We start from the raw sequence: 21,956 nt of genomic DNA, 5'->3' as shown, positions 1-21,956 counted from the left end.
TTACATAAAAAATTAAGAAATACTTGTAATGTTAATATTTTATTTTTTCATTGGAAATACTAGTTTTAAACATTTATGAATGGTGCCTAAACAGTACAACATATTGTGCGCATGCTATTTACTACGGCCCTGCCATTTACATCGTTTTATTTCGTGTTTTTTCGGAGTAGATCAAGTATAATGACGTTTCATTCCTAAAAATGTTAATGTATAATGCTGACAGCGAATTCAAACGATTCCTCTAGTTTACATATATTTTATATTTACTGCTTTGTCTTGTAAATGTGGAGTTCAAATTTTTATAATGGGTCTATATTAATGAAGCTATAAATCTACGTATTATACTTCAACTTTATTCAGTTATCATACAGAAAGGCAAATAAGCGCGATATTTTGTTCTACCTACGGTCTAATATTTGGCGCCTATTACTTCTGACTAGTTATATCAGCTGTCTGATTCTACTGCAATCGGAAATGTCAAACGCGATAACCTGTTGTATTTCGTTCCAATATTACATAAAAATTCGTCCACTGAAATGCACGCATGTAAGTCGCTTGTTGATTTTTTCCGAAAAGTTAAAATTTTGTAAATAAAAAATTCTAGTGCATTTTCTTGCGATAGGTTTATCGACGTGATTTCGCATAGAAATAGAAACAAGGGTAAAAGGGACCGGAGATAAATCATATAATCTATTTTTATAATATACAATTTTCATAAAAGACATCTCTAATATTTATTATAATTCATAACTAATACAATTAGGTGAAAGTAATTTAAAATATTTCGTGAAAATGACGGAGGAACAATTGCGTGAGTAGTACTTTGACTTGCTATAAACATTTGTTGATTGCTCGTGTATTTTTAATGCGAAATATTTGTTCATAAAGAGTTTGATCGTAATGTTCGTTTATAATATGTATTAAATTTTTTCGTGGCACATGTACTTTACATTTTTTCATGTTAGTAACAACATTATTCAATGATTTTGTGTTAGCAAATAACACATAGATGAGTCATAAACAATAATAAATTTTGCTGTGAATTATTTATTTGAATGTGTCAACTTGTGAAAAGATAACAGCAAGGATGAACATGTTTTGTACTTGTAGAAAACACTGATGTTATATTTTTTAGCACAAGAAGTAACTAAGCATAGTTTTCGGCAAAAAGTATGGGATTATTTGATGAAGAATGAATTAGTAAACTTTCCTCTCCCTGTGTATGATCGTATACCAAACTTCAAAGGTGCTGCTGAGGCAGCATTGCGTTTGGCAGAATTAGAAGAGTTCAAAAATGCAAAAATTATAAAGATAAACCCAGATAAACAGCAAGAACCTGTAAGATTCTTAGCATTAGAAGCTAATAAGGAAATATTAGTTCCAATTCCCAGATTAAGATCTGGTTTATTTCTTCATGTCACACCAGTTGCTGGTGCTTCAAAAAATGAATTGACAACATTGTCAAAGATTCATGGCTTGATGGAAGCTGGTAAACCACTTGGTGTGGACTCTAAGATAAAGGTACATGTTATATATTACTGTAGTAATGGTTCATTATCATCTATATTTATTTTTATAATTTTCTACATTGTTCTTATTTGTTTTCAGATAGATCTTGTGATTATGGGATCTGTATGTGTCAGTCGTGATGGATACAGGCTTGGTAAAGGTAAAGGATTTGCTGATTTGGAATTTGCCATGATGATGAGAATGGGTGCAGTTACACAAGATACTGTAGTAATGACAACTGTGCATGACTGTCAAGTGCTTGACAGCCTTCCACCCGAAATATTCAAAGAATATGATGTACCTGTTGACATAATTGTTACACCTACTCAAACAATAGTAGTAAATCCAAAGTTAAAGAAACCTAGTGGTATTATATGGCATATGCTTAGTGAAAGGAGAATCAAAACCATGCAGGTACTGCAGCAGCTAAAAGAAATGGATGAGAAGTATGCATTGAAAAACATAATTGGTAATATATGTACTTATACATAAATATATTTGATTATTATTCTTTTCTCAGAGAAGGCAAGATAGTAACTTTGAAAGAAGAGGACTCAGATGTAGAAATACAAAAACCGTACAGAAATCGTTCTAATTATGTAAAAAGTAAGAAACATTTTAAAACTAGGAAAGATGTTTCTGGCATTAATGACGCCAATGAAGAAGGAGAGAAACAGCCGATAAAAACGCGTTTTCCTAAAAGGCGTACAAACAATAAGGTGAAATCAGGGAACGACAATAATGTATTTTCTGACGAAGTGGAGGTAAGAAACGTTTATAATCGACGTACACTCGATGTATATATCATTTCGTAATATTTTAGGAAAAAGTGGAAAACAATGATAAAAGTATGCAGCAACGTCGTAAAAATCTGAGGCAGAAATCCAAGACTCAGGTAAACTTTTCTCTAAAATTATCAAATATTCCATCTGGTGCAAGAATACGCGATTTGAAAAATGCTTTATCGGAACGTGGAGTTAAACCAAATGAGATAACATGGTTAGGTTATCGTGGTATCTGTTACCTCCACTTTAATAAACTTAGAAGAAATAATAGCTCGCCGGAACAACCGATACAGGTTGATTCAATAATGGCAAATTTACAAGAGCTGCGTATCGGTGACTCTACTGAAAATATGAATTGTTTCATAGTAGTAGAACCCGCTAAACCGATATCTAGAATCGAAGTCACAGACGTGACTTCCGTTTAGAAAATAGTCGAATACTTCCTGGAAGAGGTATAATTATTTAAAATCGTATATATTCTTTTAAATAATTGTATACTTTCTACCAGTATGTCACGGATATTTTTATATACAAGTTTGTTCTGACGGCGACTGTTCACTTCCACAAATCGATGTTTAATTATAACTGCAAAGTATGTAAAGCTTTATAGGTAATTTATGATATATTCGTGTATGCGTAACAACTGCAAAATAATCACGCGTGTTGTATATAACGAGTTAAATATGCATAATTATCAGTGGTTAAGGCATTTAATTTATAACTGCGTACTTTTGATAGTCTATATCGGGTGAAACCTCATATGGAGATTAACATTTCTGCTCGGAAATTGATCCAGGTTTATGTTGAAATGAAATTTCAATTCTGTACTGTATTTATGCAAGTGAAATACTCTTCTTGATAAAAGTTGCATGCGTATTATTTCGATCGATAAGCTTGCCGATAATTATCGATAATAATTCATAATTCGAAGAACATTTACTGTGATCATGTAAAGAATACTTAACGGCAAGGATGACAAGTTTAAATAACTCTCCTTGCAAGATATATTACGTGAAGATAAATAATCTCGTAAGATGCATATTTAGCATTTTGATAACGCTTATCTGACATTATAGACTGACGATGGTAGTTTAAATCAATCCTTGAATAATAATACAGGGCATACGAAAGTAAAGGCATTCTCTTTTTTCTGTTTATGTATTAGATACTCTATTTTTCTGAAAGAATATTTTGACTGAGAGTAGATATATACAATTTTCATACCGTTGTACCTTGTAGACGTGTATTGCGTCAGAGATCAGATAACGAAGAAAGGTATCTAGTTGTAATGTGTGTGTGTGGTAGCCGACAAAATGGCAATACTTTTGTGATATTAACATAATTAATCGTTCTTAGAACACAAACATAGACGGTTATTATTATTATTATTTTTACCAGCGTTGTTGTTTATTCCTTTATTATTAGTGCTATTATGGAAACCATTCTTACGGGAATAGGTAGAACAATGGGGAAAAAAAAAAGATTTCCTCTGTACGATTATCTTGATCGCGTATCACTGTAAGAATCCGCTGGTCGAATCCTTTTGTGAAGTTTATTTCAACGGATAATAAATAAATTAACTTTTATAATAACAAAATACAGATGATGTATTATTTTTGCTAATAAGAAAAGTTAAACCACAATTCCATTCAATTTTCCTCCCTTTCCTTCACCGTGTTCTATTTCTCGATGCACTATAATCAAATGTCGAACAAGTAATTACTTTATCTTGCCGATTCTCCGTTCTGAATTACTCAGAAAATCGTTAAGAAACTCGTCGGTCGCGCGAGAAGTTTCTGTTTTCGTAATATGGCTAATAATGAAATTACATTAGCTTCGATTGAATCCATTTGATAAGCTTCGAAAACCACTTTATCAAGAACGTGTCTCGTCTTCATAGTCTCCTCTTTCCTTACCTTTGTATTATACTTACGCAAAACAGCCAATCTCGCGAATGATTTTCACGCGATCATCAACGTTAACGAGCATTTTACAAGCGGGAAACGCTTCATGCTCTTTCGCGTTGAATTGCATTAGCCTTGGTTAGGTTTCCAGCAGGCGCTAAGAGTTCCTCCAGACGCTTAAGGAAATTAGAAGTTTTTCCAGACAGACTGACGCGGATAGAGTAAGAGAAAATAGAAATATTTACGGTACATCGAGGATCGTTGATGTTTGCAGATAAAAGCTTGTTTCGCGTGGAAAATTGAATGAGCGCGATTCGATAAATATAATTACATCCGTTCATCACTATAGAGACGCGTTGAAAGAGATGGAGAGGGGGAAAAAGAGAGAGGGTAGGGGGAGAATGGGTAATATCCAGCAGTTTAATGAAATATCGCTGGCACAGGTGTTTTGAAGATGCGCAACGTCGATTACATCGACACTAAACGCCTCGATATGCCTCTATTCGTTACACCGTTTTAATGTTCATATACACGTTTCGTCGCACGTATCGAAAATTTCAAAGAATTACACTTGTGCAATCAGATTGGAATGGTCAGAATTGTTTTTTTCTTCTTGTCGAATATTCCACACGCGATTTATTTCAACAAATTGAAAGCGAATTTTGTTGCATTTCTGTTCGAAGGGATTCCTCGTTGAGGCAATTAATTCGATATTTGTTCACGACGAGTGAATTTTAAAGAGCACTCTGTTCCGTTAACTTTGTTAACAGGTACACATTCGCACGCGTAGCGTAATTTTTCCCGCGAGATTCACACGTCATCGCCACGGAAATTCGATCAGAATCGAAGCACTGTTTGTTCTCGAAGCTTGTAAACATTCTATATCGCTGGGTTTGTAGAATTTTCATCTTATCCAGCGATCGAAAAAAGAGAAAGAGAAAGAGAGAAGGAAAAAAATGTGAATCGTGCGCCGCGAGTCGATAAACGACATCCTTCACTCTCGAATCGAATTTATCTCGATTAATGTTTGTTCTGAAATTTTTTCTCGATCTCGATACGATAACACGCGCCTACCTTTATCCACGCTATCGCTGTATTTTCCATAATGTTCTATTGATTCAACGCAATTTTTCGTCCCTTGTACTTGGCAATCTTTTTGCTTCTTATCGACGCTTGTCTTTTCTTATCAGTGTTTTGTTGTAAGTTTCCTTAAAATCTTTCATTCGAAAGTTGCAAACGAAGCAAAGTATTCTTCCCCCTTTTGTACACCATTCTTTCGTTTCTTCTCGACTTCTCTTGGTTATAAATTAAAGAATTCCGCGAATAATAAGAGAATCAGGAGAAACACACAAAGAAACATAAGAACATTATTGTTCCACCCTGTATTCCACGAAACGACGCTGTCATTATCGATTATTCGCCGCTCCTTCGCCAGCTACGTTCTTGCATTTAACGTAAAATCTTCTCACTCACAATACTTCCCTGTAAACACCAATTATCAAGTACAACGTGAAACTCGCGACAACTCGAACTTCGACTTCTCCTCTTGTCTATTACGTAGTTATTTCGAGTCTCGAATCCCCTCCATCAATCCGGAACAGTTCAATAGGCCTGAAGTTGCCGAGTTTTCCTTTTTCGAACGTTTACGAGGGAAAATGTCTGTGACGGGAACAATCGATATATCGATAGATCTCGCGTAAAAGAACGGAGACAAGTAAATAGATCGAGTCGTTTAATCGTTTTAATCCGTAGATTACAATTCACGTTACAATGTATACTCTCTCTCTCTCTCTCTCTCTCTTTTAACAATTATATATAAAATTACATTGTTCTTGGTGTTCACTGGTTGATTATCTGAGGTGCGATCGTTGATCGATTTACTTGCAAATGAGAATCGAGGTATACACAGTGGCAGGTATGAATTATCGGACAAGGATATGAATCTCAAAGTTCTATTCGATATTTAATCGACAGTTTAACTTCGGGTTAAGATTGATCAGCTAAAAAGATTCGGAATAGTACGATCTCTTTGACATTATCTACGCTTTTACAGTTTCGTTGAAGGTTAGAAAATTTCGCGGGACCGATGGCGGTCTACGAGTTTTGTAACTTTCTAAGAGGGAAGTTAAGCATCCACGTAGCAACTATTAAAGTGACGAGCAAGCCGTCGTACGAAGGTTGGTCGTCCTATCCCTCGGACCAGTTACTTTCCTCCATTTTTCTTTTTTTTTTTTGTTTTTTCTTCTTTACTCGTTCCTGAAAGAAAAGGACTAGGTCGAAGTGGAAGAGGAAAAGAGTGTGGTTGCTCTTTAAAAAGTTTTCCTCCACCTACTACGGTAAGCTTTCGTAAAACGTTCTTTAAAAGGCTCCACTTTTGGTCGGGTGTTTCTTGTTCGTCCTTTATCAAAAATAAACAATATGTTTTTTTTCTTTCTTTTTTTTAGGATAGAACGAGAGAACGGCGTGAGATCAACGAGTCTGAGGTACATGTTTTAAATTCTTTGTTCTGTCGGAGAAAAGAAACGCTTAATCGTGGATCTCTTACTATTCGTGAAGTTTTTACGTAGAGGTAAATCTTCGTAATTATTCTCTAATATATTCGTAAAATTTCGAGTATATCAATCCTACTAGAAAAAATGGAAAAGAAGACAATAATAGAGAGAGACATTTAAATATGTTTCGTCTATCTTATCCTTAACGAACGCGCGAGTATCACATTGGCTCCCGAAAGAAATAACATTTCTTCGTTGAAGTTCACCGAAGAAATTCATCGTCGTGTTCAGAGAAACACTAGATATCGTGAATGAATAATTTCTGTATATCTGAAATGGTCTATATAAATTGTAGAACGACCGGGGGATGAATTTCGCCGATGGATTTCCCCTATGAAAATATCGGTTGTCGCCCACTGTACCGTACACCAAGAGGAATCACCCAGGAGAAATTTACGACGTGGAGGGTTCAGGACTCGCGTCGATGTAGTCGATGTCCGAGGACGTCGCGGTGCTCGCGCGTCTTCCTTGCCTTGGTGACGCGTTTATACGCGACTTTACGCTGGACGTCGACACTGTCAGCCGGTTTCCGCTTCGCTGTGCTGGCTGCTGCTTTATCCTGCAATTATCACGTCAATAGTCGACTTTCAGGATCAGTCGAGATTTATCAGTGTACAAGATGCAACGAAGCTGCGACGCAAAAGAAGGATACGCGTCATTTTCTCTGTCTCACTCTGACACGATTTCTACATACCAACAGAGGCAAGGAAGGAAACTGTTTCTTTGTTCGATAGACGAAGAATATACAGAATGAGTCGTTGAAAGTTTTAGAACAGAGACAATTGCACTGTTTTAAACTATGCTTTCGTAATCGTTAAGAATAGAAGAAAATTACATGGAAGTTAGCCGGTGCGTTTGTTTATAATCAAGAGCGACACACGTTTGGCCGTTTAGAAAATTAAAACGTGTCAGTCGAACGCGATTCGCGCTTTGTGCGCCAACATTTGTTGCAGTTGGCCGTGGTCCAAAAGTATCGGCGGAAAGAGCGCGGGATCGAAACTTCCGTGGAGCGTTTATAACTTTTACGCCGCGCGGAATTTATAGCCGTAGGTTGCTCCTCTCGATCGATCCCGCCTTATCGCGAGTTCCACGGGCGAGAACGATCGTTTATTCAGCAGCATCTTATGGAGAGTCGAGGCCGCTTGATCCAGCGGCTAATTCAAAATTTACCGTACTCCCCGTGGACTCGTTGTGAAACAATCTCCCGAGGCTATAAAACAAAGACTGCACCGAAAGGCTGCTTTGAAATCTCGTTTCTTAGTGAAACTTCACCAGGAGTTATTAACTATCAACGCAGCTCGTTTCACTTCTTCGAAATGTAATCTATCTCTTTCTATTTGGCACAAATGGTGTCTCGAAGAACATTTGGTGCCTCAGAACGATTAATCCGTTAAGTAACGCTGACACGGTACGCTGTTCTTTATAGACTATTACAAAAACAAGTTAAACAAGTTTAACATTTGCAATTATCATATTTTAGGACGAGGCAAACGGAAGATCTGGATCTCGTGTGGAAAACTCCAGCGTGCTAATTTAGGAATAAAATTGAAATACCTGAGAAACGGTATTTTCATTAAGATCTTCTCGTATCCATTCAACGAGTCTTATTAACGCGTGAAAAATTTTTCGCTCATACTTGGGGAACCTTCTGGTGCAATCTGTCTTTCGTCGTGAAACGTAGAACAAAACATCGTTTCCCCCCTCTTGGCTATCGTAGAATCACCATTCATCCTTCCTCTATCGCTCTCGAAAATTCAAGGGAAAAAGAAGCTGAACAATTGCATCGCAGCGTAGGAGTAATTAGACGAGCAGGTTTAACTCACTTCAATCTTTCCTCGGCACCCTTCATGGCAGTGTTCAGTTCTTTCTCCCACTGTTTCTCCTTTCTCTCTCTCTCTTGCCTCTCCATCTCCCGTTCGCGATTGTACACACGGTACTCCGGGATGAATGCTAATCTCCTGAAATCCATGCTTGGTCCAGCGGCGTCCACCAGCCCTATCGCCGTCTCCTCCGGTGGATGATCGACTTTCAGAGATCTGCGTGCCGAACAGAAGAAAACCGAGCGTTCTATACGCCTTGTCGAGCGGAAAATTACGGCTTGCGCGGCTCACACCAACAGATCCTTCCTCCTCGTTTTACGAACATCGCGAAAGCGGTAAACGCGGATCTTCGTTGAGTAGGCATTACCGAAGCGAGTGTTAAGTAAATTGTAATAGGAGAAGAAGGTGGAGGAGGAGGAGGTTGCGACTACTGGGCGGAGTGGTCGTCGAATGAAATTGGATTTCAACGAGAGAACGAGCGAGAAAAATGGGAAAGTTTCTTTACTAATCCGAGAGTTTTTGCAGCTTCGATGATTTTCGGATTATTCTCGAAAAATTCACGTTATTCCGAACGTGAAGAGAAAAGGATCTAGAGTATTGTCTAAGAAGGATTTGGATCGAAGCTTAAATTTAAAGGAACTCCCTTTATCTGTAAGTTTAACGAAGAAAAGAATATCGTACCGAAGCGTAGGATTAGAGAACGAACGAGAGAAATGGGACAATTTCCTGGTGTTCGAAGAGTTTCATCTCTCTCGATGATTTTATGATTATTATGGATCCTTTGGAAAAAAAGAGCAGAAGAAGAAGCAGAGCAGAAGAAGAGCAGTCTTGAAGAATTATCCGAAGTGAGATTAAAGAAGAATGTTTCACCAGAGCTTAATTTTATGGCAACCCTCTTCTTCTGTAGCTTTAACGAAGAAAAGAATATGGTAGTTAAGCGAAGGATCTCCTTTGATCAATATATATCCTCGACGTGAATTCGCTTTCTAAAAGGAGGGACAAGATCACACGATATCGTCTGGAATCCAGCAATTAACCCGCCTCTGCTTGCCCACCTTTGCTTCGCCAGACGCTTCTTTTTCTTGTGCAGCGGCTTCGTCTCGATGATCATCTCCTCGAGCTCGAAAGTCGGGTCACAGTTCAGATGATCCTTAGGCGGCGTGAACGGAGGCTTGATCTGCTTGTTCAACACCTTGTCAAAGTCAAGCTCCCTCATCACGGTCACCTGCTTTAGTTCCTTCAGCGTGGAAGTACGCGCGCCAGGCGCCACAGTTAACAGCCTATCGAGAAGCTCGCGTATCAGAGGACTCCATCCGGCTGGTGTAGGCTTTTCCTTCTGTGCAAGAAGGATTTTCACATTTTTCCAAATATTAGCTGTGTATCGAGTTTGAAGAGGATGTACAGTTATTTTTGAAAATATCCGGACGCTGATAAAATAAGGATTGCCACGTTCGAAACATATTGATAATTATCAGGTGTAGACTTTTTCTTCTGGGCAATATTACTTTCGTTTCATATTTTTCATATTTTTGAGTTTCAAAAGGATGCAGAGTTAAAAATTCCGACACTGACGAAATAAGGATTAACACGTTCGAAACACACTGTTAATTATCAGGCGAAGCGTGGGATTTTAAAATCCATCGAACACGGCGTTAACCCTGAATCCTCGATTAACTCTTTGCGGTCCGAGTTACTTTCTTCCAACTATTCCTCACTCATTCGTCCATTTTTGGACGGTACCGTGTAGTTCGCCTCTATTCCAGTATTTCATCGTCTGTGTTAACGTACAAAAGAATGATTTCCTATGTCGAGGCGTTGGATCGCAAAGGGTTAACAATTGAGACAATCCAGGTCGCGAAGATGTCAGAACTCTCGTTATTCACGTGTGTTACAAAGAAGACTCGGAGAAGTGTTAACAGGAACGGATAAAAGGAACTTTCTACGTTGTACGTGGATATAACGGCGGTTCGATTGAAGAAAGGAGCGTGTGAATGCAGGTGCAAAAGGAGTGAACGATAGGAGGAGTACGATAGGCGTGCGGGTATTCCCGAGAATAGGAAGCAAAGTATAAAAAGATTTTATCGACTATTTTACCTGGAGGATTTGTAAAGCCTCTCTGTGCGTGGTTGTAGAGCAGAGAGGATAAGGACGTTCCCCGGCGAGGGTTTCCCATGCGAGAACTCCCAAGCTCCACCAATCCACGGAGAAACCGTAGCCGAGGACACCGTACTCCTCGCAGGAGCACATGTAAATTTCTGGTGCTGTGGTTCAGAAGAACGTTCGAACAAATGTTCCAAGTTAGCAAAGAGATATCGGAGAAACTGTAATAATAATAACGGCACTGTGCACAAAATTGCAAGAAACTTTTCAAACGGAGCTTCAATTTCTCTTCGTCATTTGAACATATGAATTGAAATTAATATTAATATTAATTTTGCATCAAATTTCTCTATGTTAATCATCTGTGTTCTGGTTAATTACTCATATATGCACAACTAATCGTCCAATAAGTGCAATTTTATCTAATCATTTTCTTTAATTTTTCATATTGCGTTTTCCTTTCTATTATAGTAAAAAAATGTGAGTTACAGTATTATAAGTAATAAAATTGATCATTTTGGGCAAATGTTTCTCTATTATTTTATCTAATTATTTCCTTTCATTTTTCGTGTTGCGTTATCCTTTCTGCCATAGCAAAAAGCGTGGGTAACAGCGTTAGGTATAAGTAACGGGGAACTTAATTCTACACACCTAGGAAATAGTTGACAAAAATAGAACTGATCATTTTGGGCAAATGTGAACGTTAAGGGAGGGGTTAACACGTTGAATGCCGGACCAATTCTACGTAACTTGTCCACGGTGTCGAAAAGAATTTTTTATCTAATACAACACATTGCAGTGTGCATAAATAATATAGGTGAAAATTTTACAACCAATTCTACGTAACTTGTCCACGGTGTCGAAAAGAATTTTTTATTCTAATACAACACATTGCAGTGTGCATAAATAATATAGGTGAAAATTTTACAGATACTACCATTTACTCAAATTACATGCTTTTACTAATTTTGAGACCCCCGGTCACCGACCACCCCCCGGCATTCAACGTGTTAATACCGAAGAAGAGACTTTCTCTGTTCAAGTTTCACCAATATCGTCAATTTTCTATCTTCGATCATTTCTTCCTGTTTAACGAGTAGAACAATTGTCTCGATTTCACGGCGAACTTAACCAGCGTTCGAATTGAAACGTACCTATGTACGGTTTTGTTCCTGACATCGAAGTGGCTAATTCACCGTCCTCCAGCACCGTGGCAATGTTGAAATCCGTCACGTGCGCGTGTCCTAAGCAGAACGTACAATCCGTCGTTACATAAAGCTAGAGAGAAATAGGGAACGAGGCGTGTGTACCTCGTAACCACCGGTATTAAAACTATTCCGTCATCCTGCCGTTTCATCCAATTTCATCCCACCTCCGCATTGTGTCACGAACAATGCCACGAGGTTGATTAATCGTCAGCTGGCGATCGTTCAGCGATCAGCATCTGTCAAATGACGCGAAAACGAAGGTATGCGTGTGTCGTATAGAGTGGCTTCGATCAACGTGGAACAAAACGATCGAATGTCCTTCTACCCTCTCGAGGAGGAGAGAGAGATCTTCGAGAGAGGAGTTTCAACGTTACTCGAGTGTTCGAACCTTGCACGAGGAGGAATATAATGTTACAGGGTGCAGACAAGTGGAAAATATCGATGAAAGCGCGCGTGTACGATCGTACAATGGGCATTTTTCCTCGAGTCGAAGATTGTATAGTCGGTGGAAGCGATGCAGCGAGATCATACTATCGGTTAGTCCTCCAGAGACATCAGTTTCAGAGTGATAAGGAGGTAGAATCTACGAGTTTAGAGCATTTCGATTGTCAACTTGAAAGAGTTTTTATTATTTCGAAATCTGCAATTAACCTTTTGACTGCTGGCAGCTAGAATGTAAAGCAGAGCTGTTTAACTTGCTCACTAGCAAATTTCCCCTCCCGAGGTCCCCCCACTATGCGACTGAGATGATCTCGCTCAAGTTGCGGCGCGGCGGGAGGACGCGAGAAGGAGTCCTCGCACCACACTACAGCGACTGCCTTTTGTTTGTTACACATTCTGCGTGTTCGCCGATAGCAGTCAAAGGGTTAATGTTATACAAAAGTTGTCGACATTTTTTTTATTGCTTGAAGACACTTTAAGGCTGTAGTATCATAGGTTATTGAACTACTCTTGACAACACTAGACTAAATATGCAAAAAGAGTCAATGATCTATACTCTGTCCAATTTAAGAATAACCTCGCTTCGCGCGTGGGACGTGCTTAAGGCAGGGCTAGAACGTCCAAACCCCCACTTAACCGCCTACGTTTTTCTCCGTCTCACCCTCTGCTACGCTCTCTGTCTATGCGCAGAACGGACGAAAATCGGTCCGAGAGCGAGGTTATTCTTAAATTGGACAGAGCGTAGGAATGAGCTTCCAGGTGAATTTAAAAATTAGGTAAATCCTCTCTCAAGTGATCTTGAAACCATGTAAACCATCTAAACTCTTCCCAGTCAGTTTTTCTTATTTCCAACCCCAGCGCAGATAAATTACAAATTCATTACGAGCAAAACACCCTGTATCGTAGGCATACTGTCCTCAGAAATTTTAAATATCAATTCACAAATAACGTACATCTCAATCATACGATCTCGTTATATATCGCTTCCGTCAACTATACACACCTCATATATCCGTTTCAATTTGCTAATTATCCGTTACTTTTCCTCGCTCTCGCTTAGTTTTGAAACCAGCCTGGACTACAATAAAGCGCGAGCGTGCACATTTACCAGATGAAACGTCGAAAATAGCGGTAAGTGAAATACGGTTCGAAAGAGAGCTACGACTACGACGAACGACGGGGGGTTAAATTTCGCTGTCCGCCGGTCAAACAAAATAGTGGTCCCCTGAATGGAATTATAGAGGGGCCCTCCTGACGCGACTTGCAATTTCCACAGAATTTTTTAAAGCCCCAACGGCTCGCAGGCGCGTCCATCGACACACTGTGAAAGGGTTAAAAGGCAAAGAGAGAGGCGGCGGCACACGGCAAAGAATGTTTTCACGGGAAAGAGGAGGGGAGGGTCGAAATGTGAGCGCAGACGACCGGTGACATCCGGCCTCGGTAATTTTAAATGATGCAGAAGCAATTTCGTGGCTCAAACAGCTGTCTCTGGCTAAATGCAACCGGAAATTAGGCTCGCCCTCTTACCGTATACGTATACCTACTTACTTGTCTACTCTGCTCCGTTACTTTAGCTCTTTTATTCCTCTTTCGATTGTCCAACCTTTCGAATGTTTGTTTATTTTTTTATTTATTTTTGCGAGAAGATTTTTGACCAGATTAAACTGGAACAGGTAAACGCTACAGGTGATATAAGAAATACCAACGGACGCAAATTCAAAATGAGAAACTTATAAGACTTTGTTAATGTGTGTTATGAAGGAGTGAGTAGAAATATTGAGAAAATTTCATGTGCGTGCCGGTTCGTAGTTTCACAAATTCGGTGTATAGGGTCCGTGTTCCAAAAGTTTGACGAGTATCTTTCAGGTGAGAAAGGTTGAGCTGGTCTAAGTAGTCTAATTGGTGTATGAAAATTTATCAATTGCAATAGCTGGCTGAATGGTCGAAAACATTCTTTGTAGTATCTTTTAGCACCTTGATTTGTGATTTCTATTATACATATTCAGTTTTACAAAAATAGAGTTAGAATTAGAATTACTTTTTGTTATTAATATAACCGTTTTTGTCACACCTCGATCAGAATTCGTGCCGCGAGTCTGCCTCGTTATTATAAGGTAAAGTGTTAACTCGTTAATTAAAAAAGGTACAAAATTTATCGGTGGAACGATCAATATCTAGATCGGAGTGATTTATGTATCTCGACGAGTACATTTGTACACAAAATAACATTCCCTACTGGTCAGTATTAGAAGCAAAAAGGAAATCCCACAAAGGAGGAAAAGAAAAATAGAACGTGGTAGTAAGAATCATCTAATTTCATTTCAAACCTATTACACTGTATCAACCATAAAGTCCTTCCTATTTCATTTTTATCCACCGAGAATACACACCTACGTTCTACTAATTCCACTTTCAAAGTGTACACGAACAATTAGCTCTGCTTTCACATAATTTATTATTCCTTTTCGCCTTTGGCTGCACAGGATTTTCATTTATTTCCCCCGTCTACTTAGTATGCATCAACGCCGAGAGCTCGTAATAACAACATTACCGTGTTACCGAAGTCGTCGTCCTCGTCGTCATCTCGTGCCACGACGCTTTTACTAATTTCGCGCGAACCTCAAAGGTGTAGAAGAAGAGAGAGAGAGAGAGAGAGAGAGAGAGAGAGCTGGTCCGCGTAAATCTCACGGAGAAGAGTTAATCGGACGAATTGAAAGGTGCAGCGGTAGCAATTTATGAAATAAACCAAAGGAACTGGAGCTGGGTGTTTGATCTCTTGAGATTAATTTGGCAGACGCGAGAATTGTCCGCGCGGCGGCACGTTGCAGACGATATAATTTAAATTCACCGGTGGAAATTGCCGAATCCGCTCACCGAGCTATTCAACGGGTTTAATCAATCAGGATTAATTCACCGGGGTTATACGGTTAGAATATAGGGGAATACTTTCTGTTAGATAGAGAAATCGAGAATGAAACGACCGAAAGAAGGGAAAAGAACATCTTCTTACGATAATAAGAGGGATACATAAAAGAGGAAAAAGAAAATGTTTCACGAATCCTTTATCACATTTTTCCGATTCCACGCGTACCTTCTCGTTCTCTCGTGAAATATTTATCGTTCCTCGAATTCTTCGAGCCACAGACGTTGACACCAGGCACCTGTTGAGAAATCTACGCCAAAATAGCCGTTCGTTCTACAGGGTAATTCATAATTGGTGGTGCAATCGTGGAAGAAGTGATTCTATACGAAAAAATTAACGAAAAATGAAGAATAAAATTTGTTCTTAGAAAGCTTAGTCTTTGAGAAAATTTCGAACTCAGTTCTACTCCAAAGTAGGCGTGCATTCTACAGAGTGTTTCATAATTGGTGGTGCAATAGTTAAAGAAGGTATTCTGTATGAAAGATTAACGAAAAATGAAGAATAAAGTTTGTTCTTAGAAAGCTTAGTCTTTGAGAAAATTTCGAACTCAATTCTACTCCAAAGTAGGCGTGCATTCTACATAGTGTTTCATAATTGGTGGTGCAATAATAAAAGAAGGTATTCTGTATGAAAGATTAACGAAAAATGAAGAATAAAGTTTGTTCTTAGAAAGCTTAGTCTTTGAGAAAATTTCGAACTCAATTCTACTCCAAAGTAGGCGTGCATTCTACATAGTGTTTCATAATTGGTGGTGCAATAATAAAAGAAGGTATTCTGTATGAAAGATTAACGAAAAATGAAGAATAAAGTTTGTTCTTAGAAAGCTTAGTCTTTGAGAAAATTTCGAACTCAATTCTACTCCAAAGTAGGCGTGCATTCTACATAGTGTTTCATAATTGGTGGTGCAATAATAAAAGAAGGTATTCTGTATGAAAGATTAACGAAAAATGAAGAATAAAGTTTGTTCTTAGAAAGCTTAGTCTTTGAGAAAATTTCGAACTCAATTCTACTCCAAAGTAGGCGTGCATTCTACATAGTGTTTCATAATTGGTGGTGCAATAATAAAAGAAGGTATTCTGTATGAAAGATTAACGAAAAATGAAGAATAAAGTTTGTTCTTAGAAAGCTTAGTCTTTGAGAAAATTTCGAACTCAATTCTACTCCAAAGTAGGCGTGCATTCTACATAGTGTTTCATAATTGGTGGTGCAATCGTGAAAGAAGTGATTCTGTATGAAAAAATTAGGAAAAATGTAGAATATAGTTTGTTTATAAGAAGCTCAGTCTTTGAGAAAATTCTGAACTCTTTTCTACTCCAAACTAGGCGTGCATTTTATAGGTTGTTTCATAATTGGTGGTGCAATCACGAAAGAAGTGATTCTGAAAAATGAAGAATAAAGTTTGTTCTTAGAAAGCTTAGTCTTTGAGAAAATTTCGAACTCATTTTCACTCCAAAGTAGGCGTGCATTCTACATAGTGTTTCATAATTGGTGGTGCAATCACGAAAGAAGTGATTCGACATGAAACAATAAACCGAATTTGTTCGTCGGAAGCTTGATTTATGAGAAAATTGAGTTTAAATATGCATCGAATGTATCTACATTAAACAATCTGTCGGCCTTACATTTGTACTAATAACCGACGCAAATATCACGATAAATACTGATAATACGTTCATTAACGGTTTCCTTAATTTAAATTTACATTGCTGAACTGATTATCGAAACTGACGTCCCCATTAACGCACACAAATCCACGCCCTGTGATTCAGAATATCGCGGACCAATGATACGATATTTCCACGTTTTAATTCTTCCTTCTCGTTGCACAACCTTACTCCTTCGCGAAATTACCCTCGTCTTAATCAACATAATTTCCCCAAAAACCAAGCTTCTTACAAACTTTACTCCACATTTCCCATTAATTTTCTCATACGAAATCTACAGTCATCAACACCCTTGACATCCCTCGGCTTCACTTCTCCGCTTCAGCGGAGCTGTCCATTTTCGAAAATATTCACGACGGCAGATCGATTTTCCGAGTAACAGAAAAATCACAGAAATCTTCGATAACACGAACTTCAACCGACTTCGAATGCTTCTGCACCCGTAAACACGTGAAGATTTCTTAACAGACACGACGAGTGAAACAGCTACCCGAAGATAGTGCATACACGAAAGGGCGAAGAAGGGTGGAAGTTTCTGTGGAAGCAAGAGAGGTGGTCGAATGGAAAGCGTAAAATTATTTATAGGCTGTCAGCCTGGTCGTGGTCGCAGCTCGTAAAGCGAGAAGAGGAAAATGACCGGATCTGCGGCCTGCTACGTCACCGGAACATAACACGGTCCTCCATTGTGGTCGTTCTTTGACCTTTGACGAGCAATCAGAAGCGGCTCTCCGTTCTGTTACCATCCTAGAAAATTTCCTTTTTTCTCTTCTCTCTATCTCACTTCCTCGATAAAGGATAAAACGTCACTGGTGAACACATGCCAGGGCATGAGTTTAATTAATCGTTTGCTAGAGGAACAATCACTGGCACGTTCCAGCGTGATTGATGATGCATGTGAAATCGAACGGATTAGTATTGAAAGTGGTTTCAGTGTTTTAAAGGGGTCGGTTCGAAGTTTCGAACAGCGTCGAGCAATAAGTACTAATGGAACGCGATTTCGTGTTTCGTTCCATCTTCAGCTTGATTTCTAGCTTTCATTAGGATCCTCTGAATCACATTTTTCTCTTCCTACGAGTATACCTTTAAACTTCGATTACACAGACTTAGCTCGCCTGATTAAATTCTCGTCTGTTTTTTAGTTTACGCTGTTCAAGGAAAGTACGATAGCTTCGAGGTTTAACAATAACACGAAATTTTCCCTGGCAGAGGAATTATTCCGGAATTCTCTGCGGAAATATTGCTCTCGAAGTTTGAATCTACATCGGTGGAAGGAATTTCGTGTACGTTCTTTGTATTATTACTAGTGTTAATTAATTAGAAGATGTAATTTATTTCTCGACGAATTGCAGCTTGGTAATTGTGCTATTTACTCGGTCACTTCGTTAGCAATTCATCTGTTAAAGTCTCGCAATCTCGGAACTTGATTAATTTCAAAGGAATTTTACTCAATTTCTCGCCTTCGAGACGGTGCCTCCTCTTCTTTCTACTCCAAGTCGCGTTTTTCTCCTTCAAATTGAAAATCTCGTCCAGCGTGAAATAACAAAATATCGGTATGAATAACCGAAGCTCCACCTGTTCCGTCGAGTCGAGAATATTACTATGCAACGTGGCACAGGTAAATATTATTGATCTCCAATTCACGAACTCCTGGTACATCGTTCGACGGGCGAAATATCAGAATAAGGTGGAATTCGTTCGTTGTTTCATCGAATGGAAAATATCGCGCAGTTTGCATTGTCATTTATATTCCCGATAGAGAGACGTACGAACTGAAACTCTTAATCATCGTTCAAATCCACGTCGAACTTGAGAGAATTTCTCTCGCAACTTTCGAGAAAAGGTTTCGAAATTTCTTTCATCAATCGTTGAGTGTAACTTGGAGAACGTTTTCGCAAAATGTCAAAATGGAATTTACAATGAAGCAGCAAATACACGCGTTCGAAGAGTATCCTTTGCAGCGTAGGTTAAATGAAAATGTTTCACCTGGACGAAACGTTTTACCTTTTTTCCGAGCGATGTCAATTTAAAATTGCAAACTTTGCGTGGGAGAAAAGACACGTGAAATTTTTCGACACCGATCGAACTCTGTATGTTAAATATTATAAAAAATTCGGTAGAGCAGAGGGAATTCTATCGAGAATTTAATCGAAGGAGAGACAAGGATGAAGCAGCGATTGTGGATCTACTTTAATCGATACCACAAGCTGTTTCGATCGCTACGGTTGTCCGCGTTAACGTGGAAACGAAACGTAAACGGGCCGGTTGGTATGCAAACGAAGTAAGCGCACGTTTACCTGCCTCGATTTTCCGAAATTCGTGCGATCGTTTGATGTACCCAAGTGTATATTCCAACAGGAACTTACAGCGTTCAGAGGTTGCTAATTAAAAAGGAAGGTCTCTTTTCAAAACTGCCGGATCCTTTTAATTTAATTTCATTCTCACATCTCGTATTCCCTTTCCTACCTTTTTTCTCTATATTTTTCTTCCTTTCTCGCGTAGCGTGATTTATCTCGAAAGGTTAGCTTCATATTCGCGTATTTCCGCCAGTGATCACCGCGTATTCCCGACGCTCCTTTCAGGACGCATTTTTCCCTCGCGAGAGTTCGTTCCGCTTCCGACTGGCACGAAACGCGACTCGCAGTCCACCGGAAGAAAAAGGGCCTCAAGGTGAATTTGCGAGCCCGTATTCCAACTTCGTGCACGTCTCTCCCTTTGAAAGCTCGCTGGTTTTGTATGGATACCGTGTTCAACGATACACTGGACCCACTTCTGCGAGGTTTCGAAACAGATTTTCCTACTGTACACGCGGCTTTACTTAGTAGACGAATCAACGTACGATTCGTGATTTTATTTTAGAAGAGCGAAGAAGTGGTTTAAATTAGTTTTTGTGAGGTTTGAAAGGTGGGAGATTGTGGAGATTCGTGTTAATAGTGATTATCATTTAGATGGAAAATAGAGGCGTGTTTTTTTTTAAATTATTCGATGAGAACGCGAAGGAGAGATCAAAGGAGAGATGCGGAGGACGGAGGTATAGTCGGAGGAAGAAATATAGGGAGGTAAGATTTATATTGCCGAGGGAATCGATAGGAATTTAAGAAGATAAGGGCTACAAATCTCAGTTAGAAGCTCGTGAATTATGCTTTGAGTCAGTCTCAATTAAAAAATGTGAAATCTAGAGGCGAGAAATGAAGGATGACGGTATAGTCGGAGGAAGAAATACAGCGAAATTGTAAGATTTAGGCGTCGAAGCATATTGACTAGGAAATAGACAGAAATTTAAGAAGATAAGGGTCAGAAATCTTAGGAAAACCACGTGAATTATGCTTTGAGTCAGTCTGAATTGAAAAATGTAAGAAGCAGAGGAGAAAAATGAAGGATGAAAGTATAGTCGGAGGAAGAAATATGGCGAGATCCTAAGATTTAGGCGACAAAGTTTACATTCGAGCATATCGACAAGGGAAACAACAGAAATTTAGACGTCAAAGCATATTGATAAGGAAATAGACAGAAATTTAAGAAAATAAGCGCCAAAAAACTTACCCAAATTTGTGTGAATTATGCTTTAACTTTAATTCGTTTTCACTATAAAATGTCACTGCACCAACCTTTACTCAATACTTCAATTTTCAACCTCGCCACATTTCTTCCTCCACCTATACTTCCACACTTGTCACAACAATCCTATACTCCGAGCAGTTCCACGTGCACAACGATACCTGTATCGAACGATCGACTCTGCATGGGGGGTTTTGTTATTACAGCAAACAACTTGAAAATGCAACGGAAAATAGCTAAAAAAAGGCTTGTGCAAACACAAATCTTGTTTGACCCTGTTTCCCCAGTTCTATCCGCTTATCTTTAAACAAGCACACGCAGAACGAACGCCCGGCGTATGGAACGCCGATGCACTGCTCGTGGGCGTCCTATCGATTTTAAATTGTAAACTTTGTAAATAAATCAAATAGACTTAATTGCAAATGGGTCAGTGGAATTAATCGCTAAACAACGCTAGTCGCCGTAACACGCCAGTTCTTTTTTCGTATCTGTTGCCCCCGCCGACGGCCGCGTCCTGTGATAATGAAACACCCCCGAGTAGAACATGCCGAAGCTTCTAAGGATATTGGATAGCTCGGCGAACGATAAAGTCAGCGGAGAAAAGGTGGTCATCTAATTATTTCGAGCGGTAAATTGGATCGTCCCACGGACTATTTTCCGTTGGTCTAATATGCAAACTTCGCTGGCGCCAATGTCTACGCTTTTCAATTATCCAACGTTGATTCTTTGTTAAATTGCTCCATTTCCTTGCTCGATTATTCAACCTCTTCTAACGGTGGCAAAGTTCTCTTTTCATTGAAGAATTCTCTGTCGCGTTTCAGCCTAGTTTTATCACTTGCATTGTGGAGTTGTTTGGTAAACTCACAGTCTCTTTGATGATTTTTAGAAAAATAATTAAGGTTTCTTTGTAGAGAAATTGTTCATCAAGTTAGAATTCTAATTTTCAAGGTTTTGTGTTAAATCTTTTATTTAACAACGAGTTCAGTTCGACTGAAGAGATGATCAAGTGGAAGCATGCAGGGGAGATAAGTGCCTAGGCTTCTTTTTTGGCTCCATCAGCGTATTCAAAAGTACAGTAATGTCTCTACAAGTGTCAGCCAGTTTGGATTCTACAAGTGTCAGTATAGATGGTCCTACGCCTAGGTTTGCGTCATTGCTGCGCCTATGTTATCTCGCTCGCAGCCAGTCAAGCGTGTAACGCTACACCACTCGGTTTCTTTTACGAGATTTCACGGCTCGACAATTCATAATAGAAAAATATAATTTCTTTAATTTTACTTTTTTTCATCTGGAATTTTTTTTAGCATGTTGACGAGATTTTTCTGATGAAAATGATATCAAACACGATATAATTTGAACAACATTTACTTATTAATACTTATTGAGTAATTAATTTAATGTCGGCCTATCTCTACGTAAAAAAAAAAAAAAAATGTAGGGCCGATTCTACAAGTGTCAGTCAAATGTAGGGCCGATTCTACAAGTGTCAGTCAAA

General features: G+C 38.8%; 2 protein-coding genes across 2 annotated transcripts in view; one reads left to right on the top strand and one right to left on the bottom strand.

Annotated features, from left to right (window-relative positions):
• Window positions 1–788: 788 nt before the first annotated feature.
• Window positions 789–2,719, top strand: LOC108580076 (methenyltetrahydrofolate synthase domain-containing protein). The gene is made up of 5 exons (XM_017943735.1): window positions 789–811; window positions 1,136–1,521; window positions 1,609–1,955; window positions 2,030–2,273; window positions 2,333–2,719. The coding sequence occupies exons 1-5, from the start codon at window positions 793–795 to the stop codon at window positions 2,717–2,719; spliced, it is 1,383 nt and encodes a 460-aa protein (XP_017799224.1). The 5' UTR covers window positions 789–792.
• A 4,187-nt stretch (window positions 2,720–6,906) lies between these two features.
• The window catches only part of LOC108579967 (serine/threonine-protein kinase 32A), a 21,703-nt gene continuing 6,653 nt past the window's right edge, over window positions 6,907–21,956 (bottom strand). Inside the window, exons 5-9 of the mRNA XM_017943609.1 lie at window positions 11,825–11,914; window positions 10,665–10,831; window positions 9,626–9,906; window positions 8,574–8,786; window positions 6,907–7,309 (exon numbers count right to left, since the gene is read on the bottom strand). Of these exons, the coding sequence (XP_017799098.1) occupies window positions 7,144–7,309; window positions 8,574–8,786; window positions 9,626–9,906; window positions 10,665–10,831; window positions 11,825–11,914 (917 nt within the window). The 3' untranslated portion in view covers window positions 6,907–7,143. The remainder of the gene's footprint in view (window positions 7,310–8,573; window positions 8,787–9,625; window positions 9,907–10,664; window positions 10,832–11,824; window positions 11,915–21,956) is intronic.

Source organism: Habropoda laboriosa, unplaced genomic scaffold (genome assembly GCF_001263275.1).
Source record: "Habropoda laboriosa isolate 0110345459 unplaced genomic scaffold, ASM126327v1 scaffold2, whole genome shotgun sequence".
Taxonomy (NCBI): domain Eukaryota; kingdom Metazoa; phylum Arthropoda; class Insecta; order Hymenoptera; family Apidae; genus Habropoda; species Habropoda laboriosa.
This window is presented reverse-complemented; position numbering and strand designations above follow the sequence as displayed.